At 51.2% G+C, this 19,650-nt stretch overlaps 1 protein-coding gene across 1 annotated transcript in view; it reads right to left on the bottom strand.

Annotated features, from left to right (window-relative positions):
• The window catches only part of LHX4 (LIM homeobox 4), a 42,446-nt gene that overhangs the window by 22,253 nt on the left and 543 nt on the right, over positions 1-19,650 (bottom strand). The window contains exon 2 of the mRNA XM_066261278.1: positions 2,689-2,860. Within this exon, the coding sequence (XP_066117375.1) occupies positions 2,689-2,860 (172 nt within the window). The remainder of the gene's footprint in view (positions 1-2,688; positions 2,861-19,650) is intronic.

Raw genomic sequence — 19,650 nt, 5'->3', positions numbered from 1 at the left:
TGTGTAAAACAACTCCCTTTTGACAAATGCTCCAGGGCTTCCAAGAGCATTTGCTCTTTTCCTGAAGAAGACACTGGAGCTCAGAGATGTCAAGGAAGTTGTCTAAGGGCACCCAGCACGGAGAACCTGGCCTGTCCTCACCGCGCTTCACAGCAAGGTAGCTGTCGGGCCCTCCCAGGACCCAGTCAGTAACCGGGAGGGAACCCAGAAGTGAACCCGGAAGCCCTACTCCCAGAGCCCTGCCCCCTCACCACCATGGACCCTGGTCCCTTTGCTGGGAGACAGGGGACGAGCAACATGCTGGGCACACAGTCCCGAAAGGACCTGCTTAGCAAATGCAGTGCAAGGAGCTGTTGGCGCTTAGGCTTGTGGGTGAAATTATATAGCCTTAAAACCACACTGCTCTCCTCCCGCGCCTCAGAATCTTATTTCCTTTGGAGAACGGGGAGCCAAGGACCCGAGAAGCAACAATAACAAACAAAAACATAAAGCAGACAATGTCACTGAGCAAGACAGAGTTCAACAGCCGCCAAAAGAAAAATGCAACAACCACAGAGTACAATCTTCCATGATACTTCTTTGCCTCTGACACACCAACATCGCCCTCTGCTGCCAATCACCAGTATTACCACATCTCCCTGAGGTGAAAGCTGACCTCCAACTTTCCCCTCAATCCTCCCCCAACTTCCGAGATGTGACACGCCCCCAGGGGGACGCTCTTCACATTACAGTCGTGATTCTGTTTTTTTCGTTTACTTCAAGGAGCACAGAGAAGGAGTTCTTAGATCTGACCAGGCATCTTCCAAATCCCATAGCTGAAAGCCATCTGAGGTCTGATGGGCGAATTCAGGTGCAAGGTGCAGAGAATTTAGGTTCCCTAAAGCACTCTGCTGGTAAAATCACTCCCTTCAGGAGATGCTCCAGTGTGCCAGGTTTTCAAAAGCAGCCATCATTCTCATTTTTCCTGAAGATGACAATGGAGCCCAGAGATGTCAAGAAACTTTCCTAAGGGCACCCAGCACTTGAACCCGTTTCTACAGCCTAGCATGCGATTGAGGGAGAGACCTGGGGTTCCAAGGACTGCCCTGTCCCCTTGTTCCCACCTCGTGTTCTCTCTGCTCACAGCACCCCACTGCACTTGAGCCCTGGGGCACCATTTGAAAGCAGGTGCCTGGGGACGATTAATGAGCTGTCATGAGGAGCAGAGCACCCATCAGGGAGGCTGGGTACCAGACTGAGTGAGTGATAGTCATTGTTATTTCTGGTCGAGAGCTTGCGGCCCATAAGCCAGTGCTAATCCCTCCCTATCCCACATTCTAAGCACCTTCTCAGTCTAGGGGGACCCTCTCTCCTCATCACTACTTCTCCCAAACCTGCACCCAAGCTACCACACACACAGGCACACGCACGCTGGCACACTGGCACGGAGACAGCTGCATATTAGACCAAAGTGTGAAGGTGACTGACAACGGGGCTGCCTCTGAACACAAGCCCTGGAGGCAGCCCCCATTTTACCAAGATGATCTTAAACGGGCTTTTCTATTCATATTACACAAACACACACACACAAATGAGAATCCTCAGAAATACAAACGACACTCCCTGCCCTTAAACCTTTGGGGAGATTTGGAAGAAATGGCATTACGTTTCCAGGACTGGCGCTTCTCCTCCCGTCTCCAGAATACACAACCTCAGAAGGATGCATACTGCCTCTCGGGGCTTGCTCACTCTGCCAAATGTTTTCAGGCCTTGGTGAGCCCCCCACCCAGCCCCAGCCCCCCCACACACACACACCCACCACCCATCCACACTGGGCGCAGTGCCACTGGTAGACGGCCCCCACTTCCTGCTCTTGGCTTTACTGTTATCAGCGGGTCCACATCAGCTGAGACCCCAACCTAAATGCCTCAGGCAGTAGATTCTAGAGAGAAGTCCCAGACGAAATGCCACAGAAATAAATTCTAGGAGGTCCCCTCTCCCTGACCCAAAGCTCCAAAAGGATTTTTTTCTGGTGGACTCAACATCAGATTGAAAAATCGAGGGCAGTCGAAAAGCTAACACTCAGGTGCCAGGCACCATCCTAAGGACTTTACACAGGCTGACTCAAAGCTCATAACAACTCTATGAGGTAGGAACTATTATTATGAACACCATTTTTCAGGTAAGCAAACCAAGGCACAGAGAAGTTAAGCAACTTGCCCAAAAGCACACAGCTAATAAGCAGGTTCAAACCCAGGCAGGGTCTGGGCTCTTAACCATCACTTGAAACTGCCCGATTGTCAGGTTCCACTAAAAGTGATGACAATGGCAGAGCCTAGCTGGACCCCTACCAGAAACAAGTCTTCCAAACCTCAGAAGCCCATGAAGCAACTTAGGGAAACACAGCCACCGAGACTCCTCTAGAATCAGGACAGGACCCTCAAAACACCTGCAGGTATGATACAGCCAAGGGCCCTGAAACACCCACTCACCAGGACAGAAAGAAATTCCTTTTAGGATTTGTAGGAACTCTGTCACTGACGGCTCCCTGGCAGAGCTCAAGGGAGGTGGCAACCTGGGCAGTGACGGGGCTGGTGATCCCAAGGGGGACCTCAGCGGAGCAGCCTCTGGACCCACCACCCACCCCACCACACCCCACCGCACTGCAAGCTCCCGCCCCTCTGCCTACTGCGCCGGGCCCTGACTTACTTGAAGAAGTCCTCCTTGCAGTAGACGCTCCCGGCCCTGGAGAAGCACCTGTCAGCCAGCTGCATCTGGCAGTCAGCGCACTTGAGGCAGGAGCTGTGCCAGTGTCTGTCCAGGACCTTCAGGATGAACTTGTCCAGGATATGCTGGTTGCAGCCGGCACACTGGGGGATCTCTGTGGGGAGAGGACAGCAGGGCTGCGTGAGCCCTCTGCACGCACCGCATGGCAAACTGGCCCAACCTCGCTATGAACTGCCAGTGGTGGGAAAGGACTCGCCCAAGCCCCCAGGGCTGACACATCTAGCTGTGCCAGCCTCCACAAAGGCTCGGCCAAGGGCGCTAAAACTCAGTCTGTGCCCTGTAGACTTTGGCCCGAAGGAGTTGCCAGTGTTTCTAAGGGTACCACAAGGCTAGTGGCACCTGCTAACCCCCTTAATGCCAGCTGCAATTCCACAGCCAACAGACCAGGGACACCCAACAACATCCACCTCTAGTGCCATGACATTTTCTATACGGGGTGGAGCCTGGGCTCTAGACATCAGCCCCAAAGTGAGCCCTGCCTGGTCATGAACTGAGAGGCTATCGGGCTGGAAAAGCACATGACTTGTGTGGGGCGTGAGCAGTGATGGAGATCCAGGCCTGAGGGCACCCCTCGAGGGGAGGTGCTTTGAGAGAATCTCCTGAGTGTATTTTAATGAACTGCAGTGGATACCGTGGATGGGCTCCAACCACATCTCCTCTTCTATTGAGCCTTCCTGTGCTGCAGACAGACAAACCAGAAACTGCTTTTCCAGACTCTCTTGCAGCTCAGGTTCCCAATACGATTTAGAGTCTACCAATCAGATGTACTTAAAAGGGACCTAAATTCAGAACTAAGTTAAATGCAGGCACAGCCCCCGTGCAGGCTCCCATGGTGTGGGAGTGGAGCAGGCAGAGGCTGTGAGGGTCTGTGGTTGGTTGATCCTGGCAGAGGCAGTGAAATTCTGGCTCTGGGAGTTATTCCCAGAAGCTTGGCCCAGCGCTGGCTCCAGGGAGATGAAAGCCAGCTAACACCTGCTAACTGACCACTCTCCATCTAAATAGTGAAAGTTGATTCTGTTGTCTGCAACTGACCTAACCATCACCCCTCCCTGTTCTTGCTGCCCTGCCTGACTTCCTATCCAAGGCCTGTTCTTCTGCCATTTCATCTTTACCAAGGGATTTTGAGTCACTAGTTTCAAAATATATAAAATGGTCAGGCTTCCATGGTTGGATGAGTAAATAGTGATAGCATCTCTAGCCATTTCCCTCCCAAAAGAGAAGGAAACAAATTAAGAACAAAAAACATTTTTTAAAAATACAAGCATTTGGCCTCCTAATACGGCACAGGGAGAAGCTGACAACCCCAGTGTTTCTCATCTATTAGGACTTTTGCTAATTATTTTTTAAAATATTTTAAGACCTTATTCATTTTAGAGGAGAGAGAGAGAGAAAGAGAGAGAGAGAGAGAGAAGGGGGAGGAGCAGGAAGCATCAACTCCCATATGTGCCTTGACCAGGCAAGCCCAGGGTTTCAAACCAGCGATCTCAGCATTCCAGGTCCTCGCTTTATCCACTGCACCACCACAGGTCAGGCCTTTTGCTAATTATTTGTTTACACCCTGTCTTTCCCATTAGCAGGTGGGACCCTACCCTGGCTGGATCACTCTGTTGGTTAGAGCATTGTTCAGGAACCACAGAGGTTGCTGTTTCAATCCCCAGGCAGGGCACATACAGAAACAGATTGATGTTTCTCTCTCCCCCTCCCTTCCTCTCTCTAAAATCAATAAAAATAAATAAATTTTAAAACCTGTGGTAGCTCAGTGGAAGCTTTGACCTAGAACACTGAGGTCGCTGCTTCAAAGCCCCAGGCTTGCCTGGTCAAGGCACATAGAAGGAGCAGTTACTGTTGATGCGTCCCACCTCCCATCCCCATTTCTCTCTCTCCATCCTCTAAGATCAATAAATAAAATCTTTTAAAAAGAAGAAGATGAAGAAGGTGGGATCCTTTAGGGGCAGGACTAGTGTTTCTTTCTCAGCCTTGTATCCTCACTGCCTAGCACAGTGCCCGGCACGCAAGAGTGACATCACAGATGTTAGTAATTGATCAAATCCTCTCTAAGAAGCTCATCTTGAAACATGTCTTCACTAGTTTCTCCTGCACACTCCAAAATGTCAAAAGTCATAAAACCAAATCTCTCAGGAGTCACATGCGTTTCTTGATTCATGTCGTGTTTGTTCGTTGTGACATAATTTAAAAGTGTTAACATAAGGGAATTAGCCTCAATGCACTGAGGGAAACACATCTAAACCTACGTAGGGAGAATGTTTTCCCAAGTATTAAGTCATTTCTATCTAAAACTTACAGTCAGGCTGTCGGGACAGTCACTGCACTGTCACTATGAGCTCTGTATTCACATGTCAATCTTGAACCCAGTTAAACCCCAACCCCATCCTGTACCCTTCATGGCTTTGGCAGCCACCAATTCTGCCTAAAAATCAGATGTTGGATGCCTTGCCCTGTGACCTCATTCTCTGACCAAAATGCCCCATGAAAACTACCAGGGGGCACACTCAGGAAGATATGGGAAGACTGGACACTTGCTACCTATCTCAGTTTGTATGAGATTTTTTTTTCTATCTCAAAACGTTTCCTCCATGACAAAGAAATTGTTCAACCAGTAGCTACTTACCAAGGGGTTGGCATGTGCCCAGCCAAAGTGCTAAGCACATGATGACTATACGAATTTCCATCTCAGAAGAGGTTAGAGAGCACACAAGACCACACATTCTGGAGCTAGGCTGCCTAGGTTTGGGTCCTGTCTCTGCTTTTTAACCTCGAACAATTACTTTGCTTCTCTCTGCCTCATTTTTCTCACCTGTAAAAGCAGTGGAGGGTGCGGGTGATGATGATCTAGTACCGCATAGGATTGTTGTGAAGACAATCAAACCATCCAGTATACAGCTGGTGCTCAATAAGGGCTTATTAGGAGTAATTGCTATAACCAGATATTAGATGTGGTGTGACTGGGGCTGAGGGAAAAGGAAAGTTACAGACGAGCCCACTGGCTTGAGCTCATTAACCCTCCTGGGAACGCCTGCCTTAAGGTTATGATCCCCCCCTGGAGGCTCAGAGAGTGCCCACAGCACAAAGCAACGGTGTGGGGCTGGGGGCTGCCTCTAGGCAGGTGCTAATTCAACCGCACGGCTGCCTCTCTCCAGGAATAATCAGCAATTGGCATCCCCAGAGTGGCCAGGGAGGGTTTGGGTGTGCAAAGGGACTTAGGAGCTGAGAGGTCTGGATTCACACTGTGAGACTGTGAGGAGTGATGGGTGGATAACCAGGAGCTCCTTTGGTGTGACAAGCCCAGGCCGCGGGTGGGGGAGTGAGAAGAGAGGGGCCGTCCGGGTGAAGAGGGTGCTCACGGGCAAGGGGGTAGGGTCTCGCCCTCTAGTGCTTGCGTCTGAGCCCTTGCAGGTGCCGGGCCAGGGGGTGAGGAAGGGGTGGCAGGAAGGATGCTATGGCATCGTTTTGCAGGGGAGGGGAGGACATATCTAACCGAGAAGCCTTCCGGGCTCAGGAAAGGGGTTTGCGATCAACCGGGGGCAGAGCGCAGGAACGCGTTAACCCCAGCCTCCGGTGCCGGGCAACCGCCCCGGGCGCACCACCTGCTGGGGGTGGGCGGTCTTGTGCGAGCACATCGGCTGCAATCCCGTGAGCCAGGGAGCCGGCCGGCCAGTAGAGGCAAATTCACCCTTGGAGATCCCGACGGAGGACCGGACGGAGGACCATCCTCCGGGCGCTGGGCGAGCCCTGCAGGCGCGCCCGCTCCCTCCCCGCGCCTCGCCGTCTGGGGCCAGAGGCCGCCGATTCCCACCTAATTGTTGTTTGGCCTTGTCTGGGAGGGAAGATGCGCCTATATTTCTCCTCCCGGCAGCAAATGCACGGGGATGAGGGCGAGGATGTATGCCCATAAAATTTATTTCGAGCAAGGTATCTAGCGGGAGCCTTAATATGATGAGTATTCAAGAGAGAATACATTAAGGCTAATGTATGCAGGGAAGGGCGGGCAGGGAGTCTCAGGCTTGCAAGCCGAGACAGCATCACGTTTAGGAACGGCACTAAAAGCAGACAAGCCATTTCAGCTGCCAACTTGCAGGGGAGGCTTCCTGCTGGACTGGGCTGAGCTGCCTAAACTTGGGGTGTTCAGAGGGAGGCCTTGGGACCAAACCGGGGTCCACATACTGAGGGTAGTTTTTTAATTCAAAATAAAACCTTCTCCACTGTAGATTGGGGGGGGGGGAGGTAAGGAGAGAGGCAGAGAACAATTTTTAAAACAAAGATAATGTAGAAATGGCAATTGTAAATCCAGGCATCAAGAGTCTGTTATGAACTAACCGTGCAAGGTCCTGAATGCATATGACCTCAATAATCCATGCAACTGGGTGAGGAAGGTATAATCATCCCCATTTTACAGATGAGGAAACAGAGCCTGGGAGAGGTTAAGCAAAGTGCCCAATGTCCCACAGCAGGATGCCAGGATTTGAACCGCTCATGTGTTAAGGTGGGCTAACTAACCCTCCTCAGAGATGGAGAGGTCTGAGGCATCACCTCACCTGGCTGGCTCTACCCTACCCTTTTATGGAGAGACGGAGGCAAAGAGACGATCTCAAAGCACAGTGACAAGGACAAATGGAAACGTTTAATATTTCCTTAACAATTGGGCAAATGGAAATGTTTGAGGCACGGATTTAGGTCCTTTGGACAGAGTATGCATGTGTCCTACGGACGCCTAGTGCCCTGGGGAGACCTGGAAACAGGAGCCCCTGTACGGCTGGTACCCTCCACCCAGCAGTTTACCAGCTTGTTGATGGCACTTGTCAAGTTCAGATTCACCCTTGCGCGTGAGGGGGGTGAATTCAGGTCCCACACTTAAGGTGACAGTGCTCCATGTAATTATTTAGATCTTTATGAAATGTAATCTATCTAGAAAATGTTCAAAAAGCAAACACACAAGTCTTTCCTTTAAAAACTTACCATAAAGTAATAATTTTTTATTTTATTGTTTTACAATTTGGAGAGACTGAACAGGACAGAGATTACATAGGTCTCCTAGCAGAAATAAAGTTGTGGTCAAAGTTTCTAAGGAGCAAGAAGATTTCAAAATCCCTAGCAAAGTCAACTTATTTCATCCAGTATGTGATATCACAAAATTCCACTTTAAAGACTGGAATATAAGCAGACCCTGGGAGTCAAGTCACTAAGACAGCATTTGATCTACAAACTCAGTTCCTGATGTGAGGAGTCATTTCATTTAAAATGAAAACGTTTTAGCTTATCCGCACACAAGTGTTCTGTGGTGGTGCTCTCGCTGGGACTCTGCAGAGGGTCAACTCGGGCACAAAAGACCACAACACCCTGGAGTGGCCAGCGCATCTGCGGAGACGCTGGGCCACACAGTAGCATCCGCTCCCCCCCCCCCCCCCCGGCGGGTCCTGTTCCCCCAGGTCCCCAGCCTGCTGGCCTGTAGAGTGACATGGTTGAAGGCACAGGCCTAACCTCGCAAGGTGAGCGGCTGTGTGTGTACATGCACACATTCACAGACACATACTCACACAGACGAATTACCCACAGACATACCACATAGGGAAACATACCCAATCACAGAGATTACCCTGAGACATACATAAACATACACAAGACACCCATACATACCACATTCAGACACACAGACATGTCCACGTCTACTCACACATTTAGCACACATACATTCACATTAACACAAACACAGATACACTCACACATACACACAAACACGTGCATGCACACGCATCCTCACACACAGGCTAAGGCATTGCCTTTCTGGAGAAAAGCCCATTCTAGCCAGCCCTGAATGGGGGATGGTCCCCCTGGTGAGCAGGAGTGCAGTGGAAAGCTGGCAGGGACTGGGGGTGGGGGGAGAGACAGGACACATTTGGTTCAAATACTCTTTTTGGAAAACGACTGGGGGATTTGAAAGTTTTCCCTTCCACGTAGAGTTTAGACCCTCACATCTTTAAGTCAGCCAAATTGCTTACAATCAATCCCAGATCAGTGTCTGCCACTCCTGGGTTCAGATCCTGTTTCTACCCTGTATGGGATCTTGAGCAAAGAGTTTAACCTCTCTGAGCCTCAATCTTCTTATCTGTAAAATGGAAATAACACCACCAGCCCCTCACATCAGATAATAAGACACCTCGCTCCATAGTCCCTGTCTGAGCTCAATGGTCAGCTCCCTTCTCCACTCTCATGGCCCCTCACCAACAAGATAAATTTATATATATACATATAGTATCTCAAAAGTACTTCATGCTGAATTTCCCAACATACTATTTCCCCCTCCTTTGCCCTCCCACACCACAACACTCAAAATTCCTCTCCATCCCCTTAGTTCTAAAGCATCTGGAAGGCATGCGTCCCTTCTAATCAGCAGAAGCCCAGAGTATAAACAGCAGACCCTGCAGCATTACAAGGGCTCAGGTGTTTTTGGAATAAAGAAAGCCGGCTGATTCTGCGCTCCACAGAAGGGCAAATTTGCCAGACCTTCGTCTCCTCCCCTCCTGTGAATGGTGAGAACAGAGGTGTTGGGGCCACCAACGGCCTCACTTCACTTCACTGCAATGTATTCAGGTAAGAATGGGTTGAGTTCAGATTACTATTTGAGGCTTCTAGAATTTTTCTCGGATGCATCTAAATGCCCAGTGAAAAAGTGATTATTTTTTATTTGATAAGAAGTGGCTAAAAACCCTCTGCCCAAAGCTGGAATCTACTTCTTCATCGAGGAAGTTCATAAAACCCACAACAGTGTGCCCGGCCCTCGAGTCACCAGAGGTGCTGCCGTGGGGGGCACAGGGGGCTCATTTTTCAGAGTGGCCCATCGAAAATAGATTCCATTTTAATTCCCCAAATTCCTCCATTTAGTGAAGTTTCAGGAAGCTGGTAAGCAGGACCTATAAACAGGTCTGATGTGGTCTGTGGTAGCCCAAATAGCCCATACCCCTCTAGTGGTCTCTAATAAATATTGTGCGTTTGTATGCCCCGCTCACGTCTCTTCATTTCCAAGAAACTGCTCTCAAGGAACCAGGGCCACCGGGCAACATTTCAGAGATGGTTTGTTTGTTTGTTTGATCGATTTTAATTCTTTGAAAAATGGTGTTTTCGATCTCTTTGGTCACAGAAGATCAACAAAGTGAGGGGGAAAAAAATTTTTTTTTCACTAAAGAGACTAAGACTAGAACCAACATGCTTAACAAGGACTTCTAAAATGTAGTAGTTAAGAAAGTGCAAATAAATAAAATGTACATCTTTCTGGGGAAATAAAGTTTCAGATTTTCCGAAAGGAATTATAATGCTGATGAAGACTTTCATGTTTGTAAAACTAAGTGTTCTTTCTTGTACTGATAGGAATAATGTTCATTAAACCACACTGTGAGATCAGATTTGTATTTTGTAAAACTTAGACTTTGACAGACCACGAGGCATTGCTTTTTAAACTGCCTGTTGGACGAACAGCATTTCTTTTGTTTCACAGTCTCACTTGACAGCCTCGTGCACAGGACGAGGTTGTCTTTGCTTCTTTCAGGATAGGGGTCCCTGGAAGATGCTTCCAGGTCTCTCAGTTCACGGAGCTCACAATACTGTCAACCTGGTCACCTCTTGGGACCCCCAGGAGCACTCCAGCCCACTTAGGGCGGTTCCATCTGCAAAATGGGAACCACGGCTCCAGTCTTTAAGATTGCCAACACTCCGAACTTCGTTAACTACTAGAAAATCTGCAAACTCATTGACTCATCCCAGGGATCTTGTCAACAGTCATCCTCTACATTTAAAAGACCCCTGCCTCGGAGGGCACATGGCTGGAGGCCAAACTGGGGCTGGAACCTTTTTTCTTTGGGACAGACAGTGGGGCTGATGGAAGACTGAAGCTTCCAGTTTTGCTCGCCAAGGTCACCTCTGTTTGGTGGCTTTTGCCCCAAATCCTTTTGCTGGTGGTGACTTCACTGCAGGAATAAGTCATTTTTTGAACTCTGTCTTAAATAACATTTGGCCAATGTATGGTCCCCAAAGTCCATAATTGTATTTATTTGTTAAGTTTCTTTACTGACTGCAAATGGAAAGGAGAAGCCAATGGGCTTTAAGGAAACACACAGGCAATAAAAATATTATGCAAATGTTTTTTCTTGGAATTCTCCATTCCTTCCCCAAGTATAAGAGAAAACAACAGCCAATGGCAAACATTGTTGCTCCCGACCTAAGGCTCCCAGTACTGAAGAAAGAAGATGATTTTAAAAGGCAGGCTGGGTGGATACTCAGTGGGGGCTTAGTGATGTAGTCTGGGAACGACCAATTCTAAGGGATATCAAAGGAAGGGCTCCAGACGGATGGACATGGACGAAGTATAGCACCATGGCTGCCCAAACTTACACCCAAGCTCTGGAATATCCCAGTCTAAGAAATATAACAGAGGTATAGCTAAACTACAATTCAATAAATTAGAAGTTCTACCACTGGATACATACATATTTCAAAAATAAAACTTTCCCATTCAAAGTTGCCACCACCACCTCCACCACAGATGATAAAATCCTGTTGTCTGCTCACAATAGCCCATTAGTATCACCTGATAATTGCGCCCGATGGTACCGAGGGCTAACTCCTCCATGCTGTCCACCTTCAGGGCAAACTTGAGGGGGAGGATGCAGATTCACCTGCAAATCGTTGACTCGAAGGGTCTGTTTATTTTTTCCCTCCTTGCTCTTTATTTGCCATCTTCCTATTAAAGACCATTCATTTTTATTGAACAATTTATAGCTTCCTTTTTAAAGATATAGTTCCCCTTATTCTAAACCTATATCTATCTTAAAGAAACCAAAATGTTTAATAAATTTCCATTTAAGGGATCTTTAAAAGCTAGTAGTAAGCATACTCTCATAAACATCATTGCTGAGGCACAAAATTCCAATATTAATTCTTTAAAACTTAAGGTGAAAAGGCACATTGAACATCATGGTATTTTGGTGATGGTGATGACAGAATTAAACAGAGATCTGGGCCAGCCAGAAAAGCACTGGGAAAAGTCTAATAAAAAATTGGCATTACATTTAAGGTAAACCACATTCTCTATTACAATTATATTCACTTACATACTTTAAAATACACCAATCTACACATGTCTTATCTAACTTCTAGCGATTTCTATTTTTCTTGACGAATGATTAACAGCCAGAAAAAAAAAAATCAGAAAATTCTCCTCTTATCAGAAGTGATCGCTCCTAACATTGCCTTTCCCCAGCTTCTCTGGAACCCTTGCCACCAGCGGTCCTGTTTGTTTCTTTTGGTGGTTTGGGGTCCCTTGGAAATTCTGCTTTGTTCTTTCTCTGCTTAGACGGCTCAGAAATAGTAACCTCTTCAGTAAAAGATCAAATTCAAAAGTATCCTGGGGACAGTTTCAATGTTACCATTTTAAGGATGAATTTGGATAACCTTTTAATAGGAGTCTTCTAGGTAAGGAAATACACAATGTAAATATGGATTTGCAGGTATAGGATTATCTTCTAGGTTATACATTGACACAAAATTTGTAATCCTCAGTAGGATATCAAATATTCTCAGCAATTGCAAATAAAGCAGGAAATTCACATCAAACAAATCCATGACAATCTATGGAAATGCTCTAGACACACCTCGACAGTTCACTCCATTGACACCTTTAATCATTGCTACATCTCACAGTGTATTTTTCTCATGTCTCATTCTGTAGCAATATTCCATATGTTTGGCAATCTCCCTCTCATAGGAAGAAACTTTCAATTAATTTGGCTGCAAGTTATGTCTCTATTAAGCTATTCCCAGAACCAATTCCTTCACCCCCCAATATTATAATGAAAGCAAATTATACTTTAAAGACATTTAGGGGTGAGATTCTGCAGTAAAGCATCTGTGGCTAGACCCAGACTGATGGAGCAAAGGGGGTGGGCAGAGCCCAGAAAAGAAATTCACCAAAATTCTAACAGGAGCTAGGGCTTGCCTCCCAAGCTGATTTTCCAGTCCAGTCCGCCACTAATACAGTTAACCCACAGGACATTTTCCGAGGGTGAATCAATTTCAATTTCTCCAATTAAACCCAACCTGTCCACCTACCCCCAGCAGCAGTGCCTCAAAATGGTTGATTCGTGCTCCATTTTGATCAGGGCTCCTATAAAATCTTTTAGCTGATTTCTTCCTACACAAACAATAGCCCAGCTCCAGGGCCGCTTCTGTCCTGAACCCAGAAACGGCCCTTGCCTCCCAGGCCCCTTAGAAAGCTGAGAGAGGGACCTCATCATTCTGCAGCCAGCTGGGTGCTCAACCCCCAAAGAAGCCCCTCTGCTGCGAATTCAGGCACAACCCCGAGTTCCTCCTGCAAAGATTTATCAGAGGAAGGGAGGGAGGGAAAGACAGAGGAGGAAGACATTCAAGCCACAGTGGAATTTACTAAAAGCAGTAGACCCTGTTCACTCACATCTGTGTCAGAGCGTTGTTCACACTCACCCCAGAGAAGAGAGAGAAAATCATCACAAAATCCCACTCCCCAGCCATCCCCCAACCCAGCAGTCTACACAGCAATGCAAACAGCCGCTCTGTCTGTCTCCAGCCCCAGGTCTCCCAAAGTGGGGAGTTCTTTCTTTCTTTCTTTCTTTTCTTTCTTTCTTCCTTCCTTCCTTCCTTCCTTCCTTCCTTCCTTCCTTCCTCCCTCCCTCCCTCCCTTCTTTCCTTCCTTCCTTCCTTCCTTCCTTCCTTCCTTCCTTCCTTCCTTCCTTCCATTCCTTCTTTCCTTCCTCCAATCAGCTAAAGTGGCTCCAAGCCTCTATGCATTCCAAAGTTCCTCAGCTCTACTAACCCTGATAAATTTCCCTAATTGAAAGAAATGACACTGGTCCTCCATCCAATGCCACTAGCCCACCCCCATCCACAAGTCTTCAATCTGGAGAAGGGGACTAATTTCCCCGCCAGAGAAATCCACCATATCCCCACCATTCCTGACTAAAACAAGAAGCTCAAGGGAGCTTTCTTAACGATGTGACAGAAAGAAAGACTAGTTAGTCCCTGTGACTAATTTTTCATCCCTGGCCCACTGCAGGTGCGACTCCCACTGTCGCCTCCCCAGCACAGGCGGGCGTCTCCCGGGTTCTGTCTGCTAATTCGGTGCTAAGTGGTCACTAATTGACTGCAGCACGGAGTGAAAGGGCACTAAGGCCGAGGCCAGTGGGAAGTTGGGACAATAGAAATATTTAGGACTCGAGGCTGTCTACACCTGGTCAGCGGGGTCATCAGGTCACTGTTCCACGTGTAAGACGCCCTTGTGGGCTGTGTTTTGTCTGCTCAATGGAAGGAAATTGCTTTGCAGGTTTCCCTCCTCCTTCCACCCCCACTTCACCTCTGGGAGGGCTTGGTTTTTAGAAAATTGGCCCTGGGATTTGCGGCCATGTAGGCGGTCTCCAGGGCATCTCGAGGACTCGGGTTGCTCTAATCCCCAGAGCATTCAGCGTGCATTCTTGCCTTAACCCCGCTTTGTTTTTGGCCGGTCTAGAGGCAGGTACACCTAGCTCTGGTCCTCCGTCCTCTAATTTCCTGCCTCTCTCGGCTTCCTCCTGTCCCGGCTTTGCTAGTAATTCCCTCTCCTTCCTGATGAGTTTCACCCTGCAGATCCTTTTAAAAGATATTCTCCCTGCCTATTTAAAAAAGTAATGATGGTCATGATGATGGTTACCAGGTCCCATCCTGGATGAAACCAACCTCTGAGCCTCCGACTGAAGCCGACACTGGGTCCCAGGCCAGCTGCGGCTCCCTTTGGGACCCTCGGTGCAACTGCCCTCAGCGACCACCTCGCCCTCCCTGGCTCACAGTGTCATCAACTCCCTTTCCACTTCGAATTTACATTATTGGCTGCCCAGGTCGAGACCCCGTCTCTCTGGAGCCCGCCAGCGCTCTCCTCGGTCCGCTCAGCGCGGGTCGCACAGCAGGGAGCCGCGGCCTCGGGCAGGGCGCGCAGATCCCTTGTACCCGCCGGTCACCGCCAGGCTCTGGGCAGGAGGCGCCGCTCCCAACCAGGGAGAACTTCTTCCCGAGGGTTAAAAGGTCACCAAAGGACTGGTGCCGCTGGAACCGGGGTTTAGTTTGGTATTCCCAAACGCTTGGTGTGAAAGGGTTTCCCCCCAGCCTCCCCTAGCTGGGTGCGCTGTCCGCGCTCCCGTCTGGGCGCCTCTCCCCACTGAAATAAAAAGTCCCTGCCACCGCTCCAAAGCCGCAGGACTTGCGTCCCAGGCTTGGCCAATTCCAACCCGCTCGGGACAACCGGAGAGAATAAGGCAGGAAAGGAACCGGAAAGGGAGAATGGAAGAAGAGGGCCGAAGCGCAGGAATGCCGAGTGCGGGGTGCGGTGGGCACGGCCTCCACCTTCATCTGCCCCTTTCGCAGCCACTTCCTCTCATCCACTACGGGGCGCAGGACACGGCGCCCGCAAAGCCAGCTCTCCCCGCCGGGCGCCCCGTCCGCGCCGCCTCCCCGGCGGGCCCTCCAAACTCCCGGGCGCACGTGGCGAGAGCGCCGGGACCAGCGTAGCGGGCAGATGCGCGGCAAACTCTAGGAGAAGAAACGCAGCGTCCCTGGGACCCCTCGCCACCCGGGCCCGCACCTGCCCGCGGGGCGGAGTCCTGCCCGGTTGCGCGAGGTCGCACAGGTCGCGGTCCCAGAATGAAGCCAGCGCTCGCCTCAGCCCTGCGGGCCCTGCGTTCCCGTGAGCCCCGGCCGAGCGAGAGGACGCCCGGGTTCGGCGTTGCTCCCTCTTTCTGTCTTCCCGGGACGCCAGGAACGGCTCAGCGCAGACCTTCACCCTCGGCCACCCCGGCGGCCGCTCCGGGTCCGAGTTAAATCATCAGAGCCTCCCCCGAGAGCACCGCGACTCCCCGAGGGCTCCCCGCGGCCTCCTCTCCGCTCTGACGGAGGCCGGGACCCAGGGGGCTGGCGCCGCTAGTCCCCGGGAGCCCTCGCACCACCACCCCCCGCCCGAGGCCACGCGCCGCCGCGGGCACCCGGGATCCCCACTCTCCCCCCGGGGGGCGCGCAGCCCTGGCTCCGGGCTGCGGGACTCGCGCAGTGAGAGACCCCAACTGCAACCCGCGCCGCCCGGGTCTGCGGCGGGGCCCCCAGTCTGACCTTTAAATGTCGGCTCGCCCCTGAGACTCTGTCTGGGCCGCGGGAACGGGTTCGCGGCCTCGGGCAGCGGTCTGAGTGTCTGTTTGGGAGTCTGTCAGAATGTCTGAGTGAGGCTCTCTGTCCCCACCCTCACCGGCACCGCGAGGGCTGAGAGGAGAGCGGGGCGCTGCTCCGGAGTTGGCGGGGACTCCGGCCGGGCGGCGAGGCCGCCCTCCCCTTACGAAGTGACCCGCCAGAGGCCGGGGATGCGGGGAGCGGGGACCGAGGTGCCGGGGGACCTACCGCCCGCGGGAGCCCCAGGAAGCAAGGGAAGGGGAGTGGGGCGCCCTAGAGAATCCCTTCGCCCAGATCCCACCAGACACAAAATCTAATACAGCTTCGGGGTTCACAAGAGCTGCAAGAAGTAGGAATTTTAGGAGACAAGGAGGGGACGGGAGACGGCCGGGCAGGTCCCCATTTACCGCCCCAGCCTGGACCGGGCCGTGTGCTCCTTCTTCCCGCCCGGGGTTACCCCTGCTCTCCGCCGGCAATCGGGCCGGAAATCGGGCGGGCAATCGGGGCCGCAGGTGTCCCTTGTCCTTTGTCCTTTCGATTGCCGCCCCGGAGACTACGTGGGCAAGGGTGGACAGGACGCCCACCTCCATAGTGTCCCGCACTGTCCCGAGTCAGCCTGGCCGCTAGAGAGGCCTCAGGAGGCAGATGCGTGGCGGGGGCGGAGAACTGCTTAACCCGGGAGGTGAGAGGTCCGAGGAGGCGCCACCTCCCAGTGCTGCCCGGTCCGGCAGGGTGAGGACCCGGACCCTGACCCTCCTGCCGCTCCGAGGAAGGCAGAGGGGATGCTGGGAGAGAGGCAAGGTATGCCTGGACCCTGAGGGACCTGTGATTCTACATCCTGGTCCAAGTAACCGGGACCCACGGATCAGGACAAGTCCCTCTTTGAACCTATCCACCTGGTGTAGAAAAAAAACCACTGAACCCTTTCAAAGGGACCCTCCACTCTAACTGGACGTGACCGGAAAGTGCCACCTCCTGCAAACAGCTCTCCTGCCACCCGGAGCCAGGAGCCGGAGTTCTGGGTTCCTTAGGAAACACTGGCCTGAGGCAGGAGCCAGCACCCAGCCAACCAACCATGATTTAAGGGGCTGGGGCTCTATTTCTCTACCCCAGGTTGTTCCGGGATGATTCCCAGCTGCCTCTCACCCAATTCTGTCTGAGCTTCTTGCCCCAGGCCTCTCCCTCAAACCGATGAAGACCCTCCCCCAGCTTGTCCCAGAACCTCCCAGTGGTAGTGGGGTGGGGGTGGGGGTGGAGGGGCCTATCTGGCCACCCGGGGCTGTCAGAGCAGCCAAACCCTGACGGCCACCATTTCTTTGCTGGGCAGCAGGAAGGGGGCCACCCGTGAACCACATCTACCCAAGAGCAAGCAGTGGTGTGAGGTGGGGGACACAGTGTAAGGGAAAGGACCACTGAGAGAAAGAAAAATTACATTAAAGTACTTGGCAATGTTTCTCTGAAATGAGTGCACCTCACCCATCCTCAAATAAGCAAAAGAATACCCTGGACCCCAGAGCACCAGAGGCCCTGAGGATGGGGATCTCTAAGCCGGAACCCCCAAATGCTCCAAGTGTGGTGGCTCAAGGTTAAGGAGCCAGAACGTGTGTACATGTGTGAGAGCCGCCTACTGGAGAGCCTTTCTGTGGTCCACTCTCCCTACCCCCCAGGTTTAAACACCCACTGGCCTAGGATTGTTATCCTTTCTCTCTGAGGCCCAAGAACTGCCCCTCACCCCACTGCTACGTGGAGTTCTTAGGTCACTAACACCCTGTTCCAGGAAAGAGAACTGTTGTGTATGTGTGTGAGGGGACCCAGCCCTGCCTATGCCCAGTTGCAAACACCAACAGCTCAAAAGGCAGCGGTGAGATTTGCTGCAATGGGATAGGGTGTGATCCACTCATATCCTAAAAAAGAAAAGTTGCATCCCAAATCTCCCAGGCCAACCTAGGCCACAGAACCTGGGCGCAACAAAAGTAATGACAGACCACCCCCTCCTGGTTGGACATTGCCTCCTTGGGCCACCCGGGAGGAGTCCCCTTCTCTACCCCATGAAGTTTTTCAGAGTTCCAACCCAGATTTGAAGCCCTGGCCAATTGTAGCTTTGAAGGCGAGTTCTAGGCATTTTAGGAAATCGAGTCTCTGACATAGAAATCAGAGTTGTCTCTGCGTAAGAGAAACAAAAACTAAGACCACTTGAGAGAGGTGTGGGATCCCACTGAGAAAGACTGTCAGAGCATAGCCCTACCTGTCCCTCACTGTAGTCCAACCTGGCTGTGTATGGACCACCAATATATTGCTCACAAAAATTAGGGGATATTTTATAGCTTCATATTCATTTTGAAATATCCCCTAATTTTTGTGAGCAGTATATATACTAAAGCACAGAGTACTGCATAACAAGGACAAAAGTCACAGTCACACACACACACACACACACACACACACACTCCCCTGACTTAAGGACTTGCAATCAGTTTAGGAACTTGGAGAACCTTTGCCAGGATTTGTGTTTGCCACTCCTTCCCTGTCTGTGGTGGGGTAAGGACAGTAAGGGGGGCAGTGAACACCCAACACCTTCTACAGACACACCTGGGCCAACTCCTCAAGGCACCATGCAGACGTGGAATTGTCTGTCAACAGCTGACAGAATTAGGCGCAAAGGATAACTGCAAAATGTAGTCAAGAAACAAACTAAATAGGTTTCGGTAAAGCCATGCTCCTCTAGTCCCTTCTAAGACACTTCCCGGGAAGCCGGGAACACATGCTTGCCAACCTGTTTCGAGATTTGGCCCGGACAGAAACCCTGCCATGGAGACCCAGGGCGCAGGAGGGCGCGCTCGTGCGCCCTAGTTCATAGGTAGGCAGCATCCTTGGATGAACCGGTCCTTACTTAAAATAAACCTACAGATGTAGCTACTGCTGCACTAAAGAAGTCGCAGGCGGAAGCACAGCCCCTTGGCAAGCCGAGTGAAGGAACCCTTCGTCTCTCCAGGGTGCCTAGAGGTGTTCCAAACAGCCCGCCAGCCTGTAGGGCAGGACAAGCGCTGCCCCTGCCACGAGCGGACGCTCCAGGACCTGCTCCCGCTTCCGCACAGATCCTCCACTGCAGACTCTCAGTTCGGGAGTGGGGGGGGCAGAGACAGATTCCCTCCGGAAAATCCTGCGTGCACACCTATACACACACAGACCTGAGATAAACACGCCCAGAGTTCCCGCTGTCTTGCTAATTTTGGGCGCGGGAAAGAAAGCCAGAGGGCGAGCAAAACACCTACACACCCTTGTCTCTCTCTCTGGAGTCCCAGACTTGCTGAGACCCTGTTCTCACGTGCACAAAGGCTCTTCTCTGAGTTCACAACTTCATAGTGCTTCTCCCTCCTTTGCATTCCTTGACTAGATGGAATATGGCGAGTAGAGTTCGTCTCTAGGAGCCGGCAGCCCGGCTGCACAGGCTGCGGGCTCTGCAGGCAGCGGCAGCCGGGAACGCACCAGGCGCGCGCGCTCTGTGCTTGGGGACAGAACTGTTGGCCTGGGCTTCCGCGCTGCCAGCCCCGGGGAGCGGGGGACGCGCTCTCCAACTTTCTGCCAGCTAGGGTGAAGTTGCTATAGCTGTACTGGGATCTTTGACTGTAGCCCCTGGGGGTGGGAGCGAAGATGATTTGG

Source organism: Saccopteryx bilineata, chromosome 2 (genome assembly GCF_036850765.1).
Source record: "Saccopteryx bilineata isolate mSacBil1 chromosome 2, mSacBil1_pri_phased_curated, whole genome shotgun sequence".
NCBI lineage: Eukaryota > Metazoa > Chordata > Mammalia > Chiroptera > Emballonuridae > Saccopteryx > Saccopteryx bilineata.
This window is presented reverse-complemented; position numbering and strand designations above follow the sequence as displayed.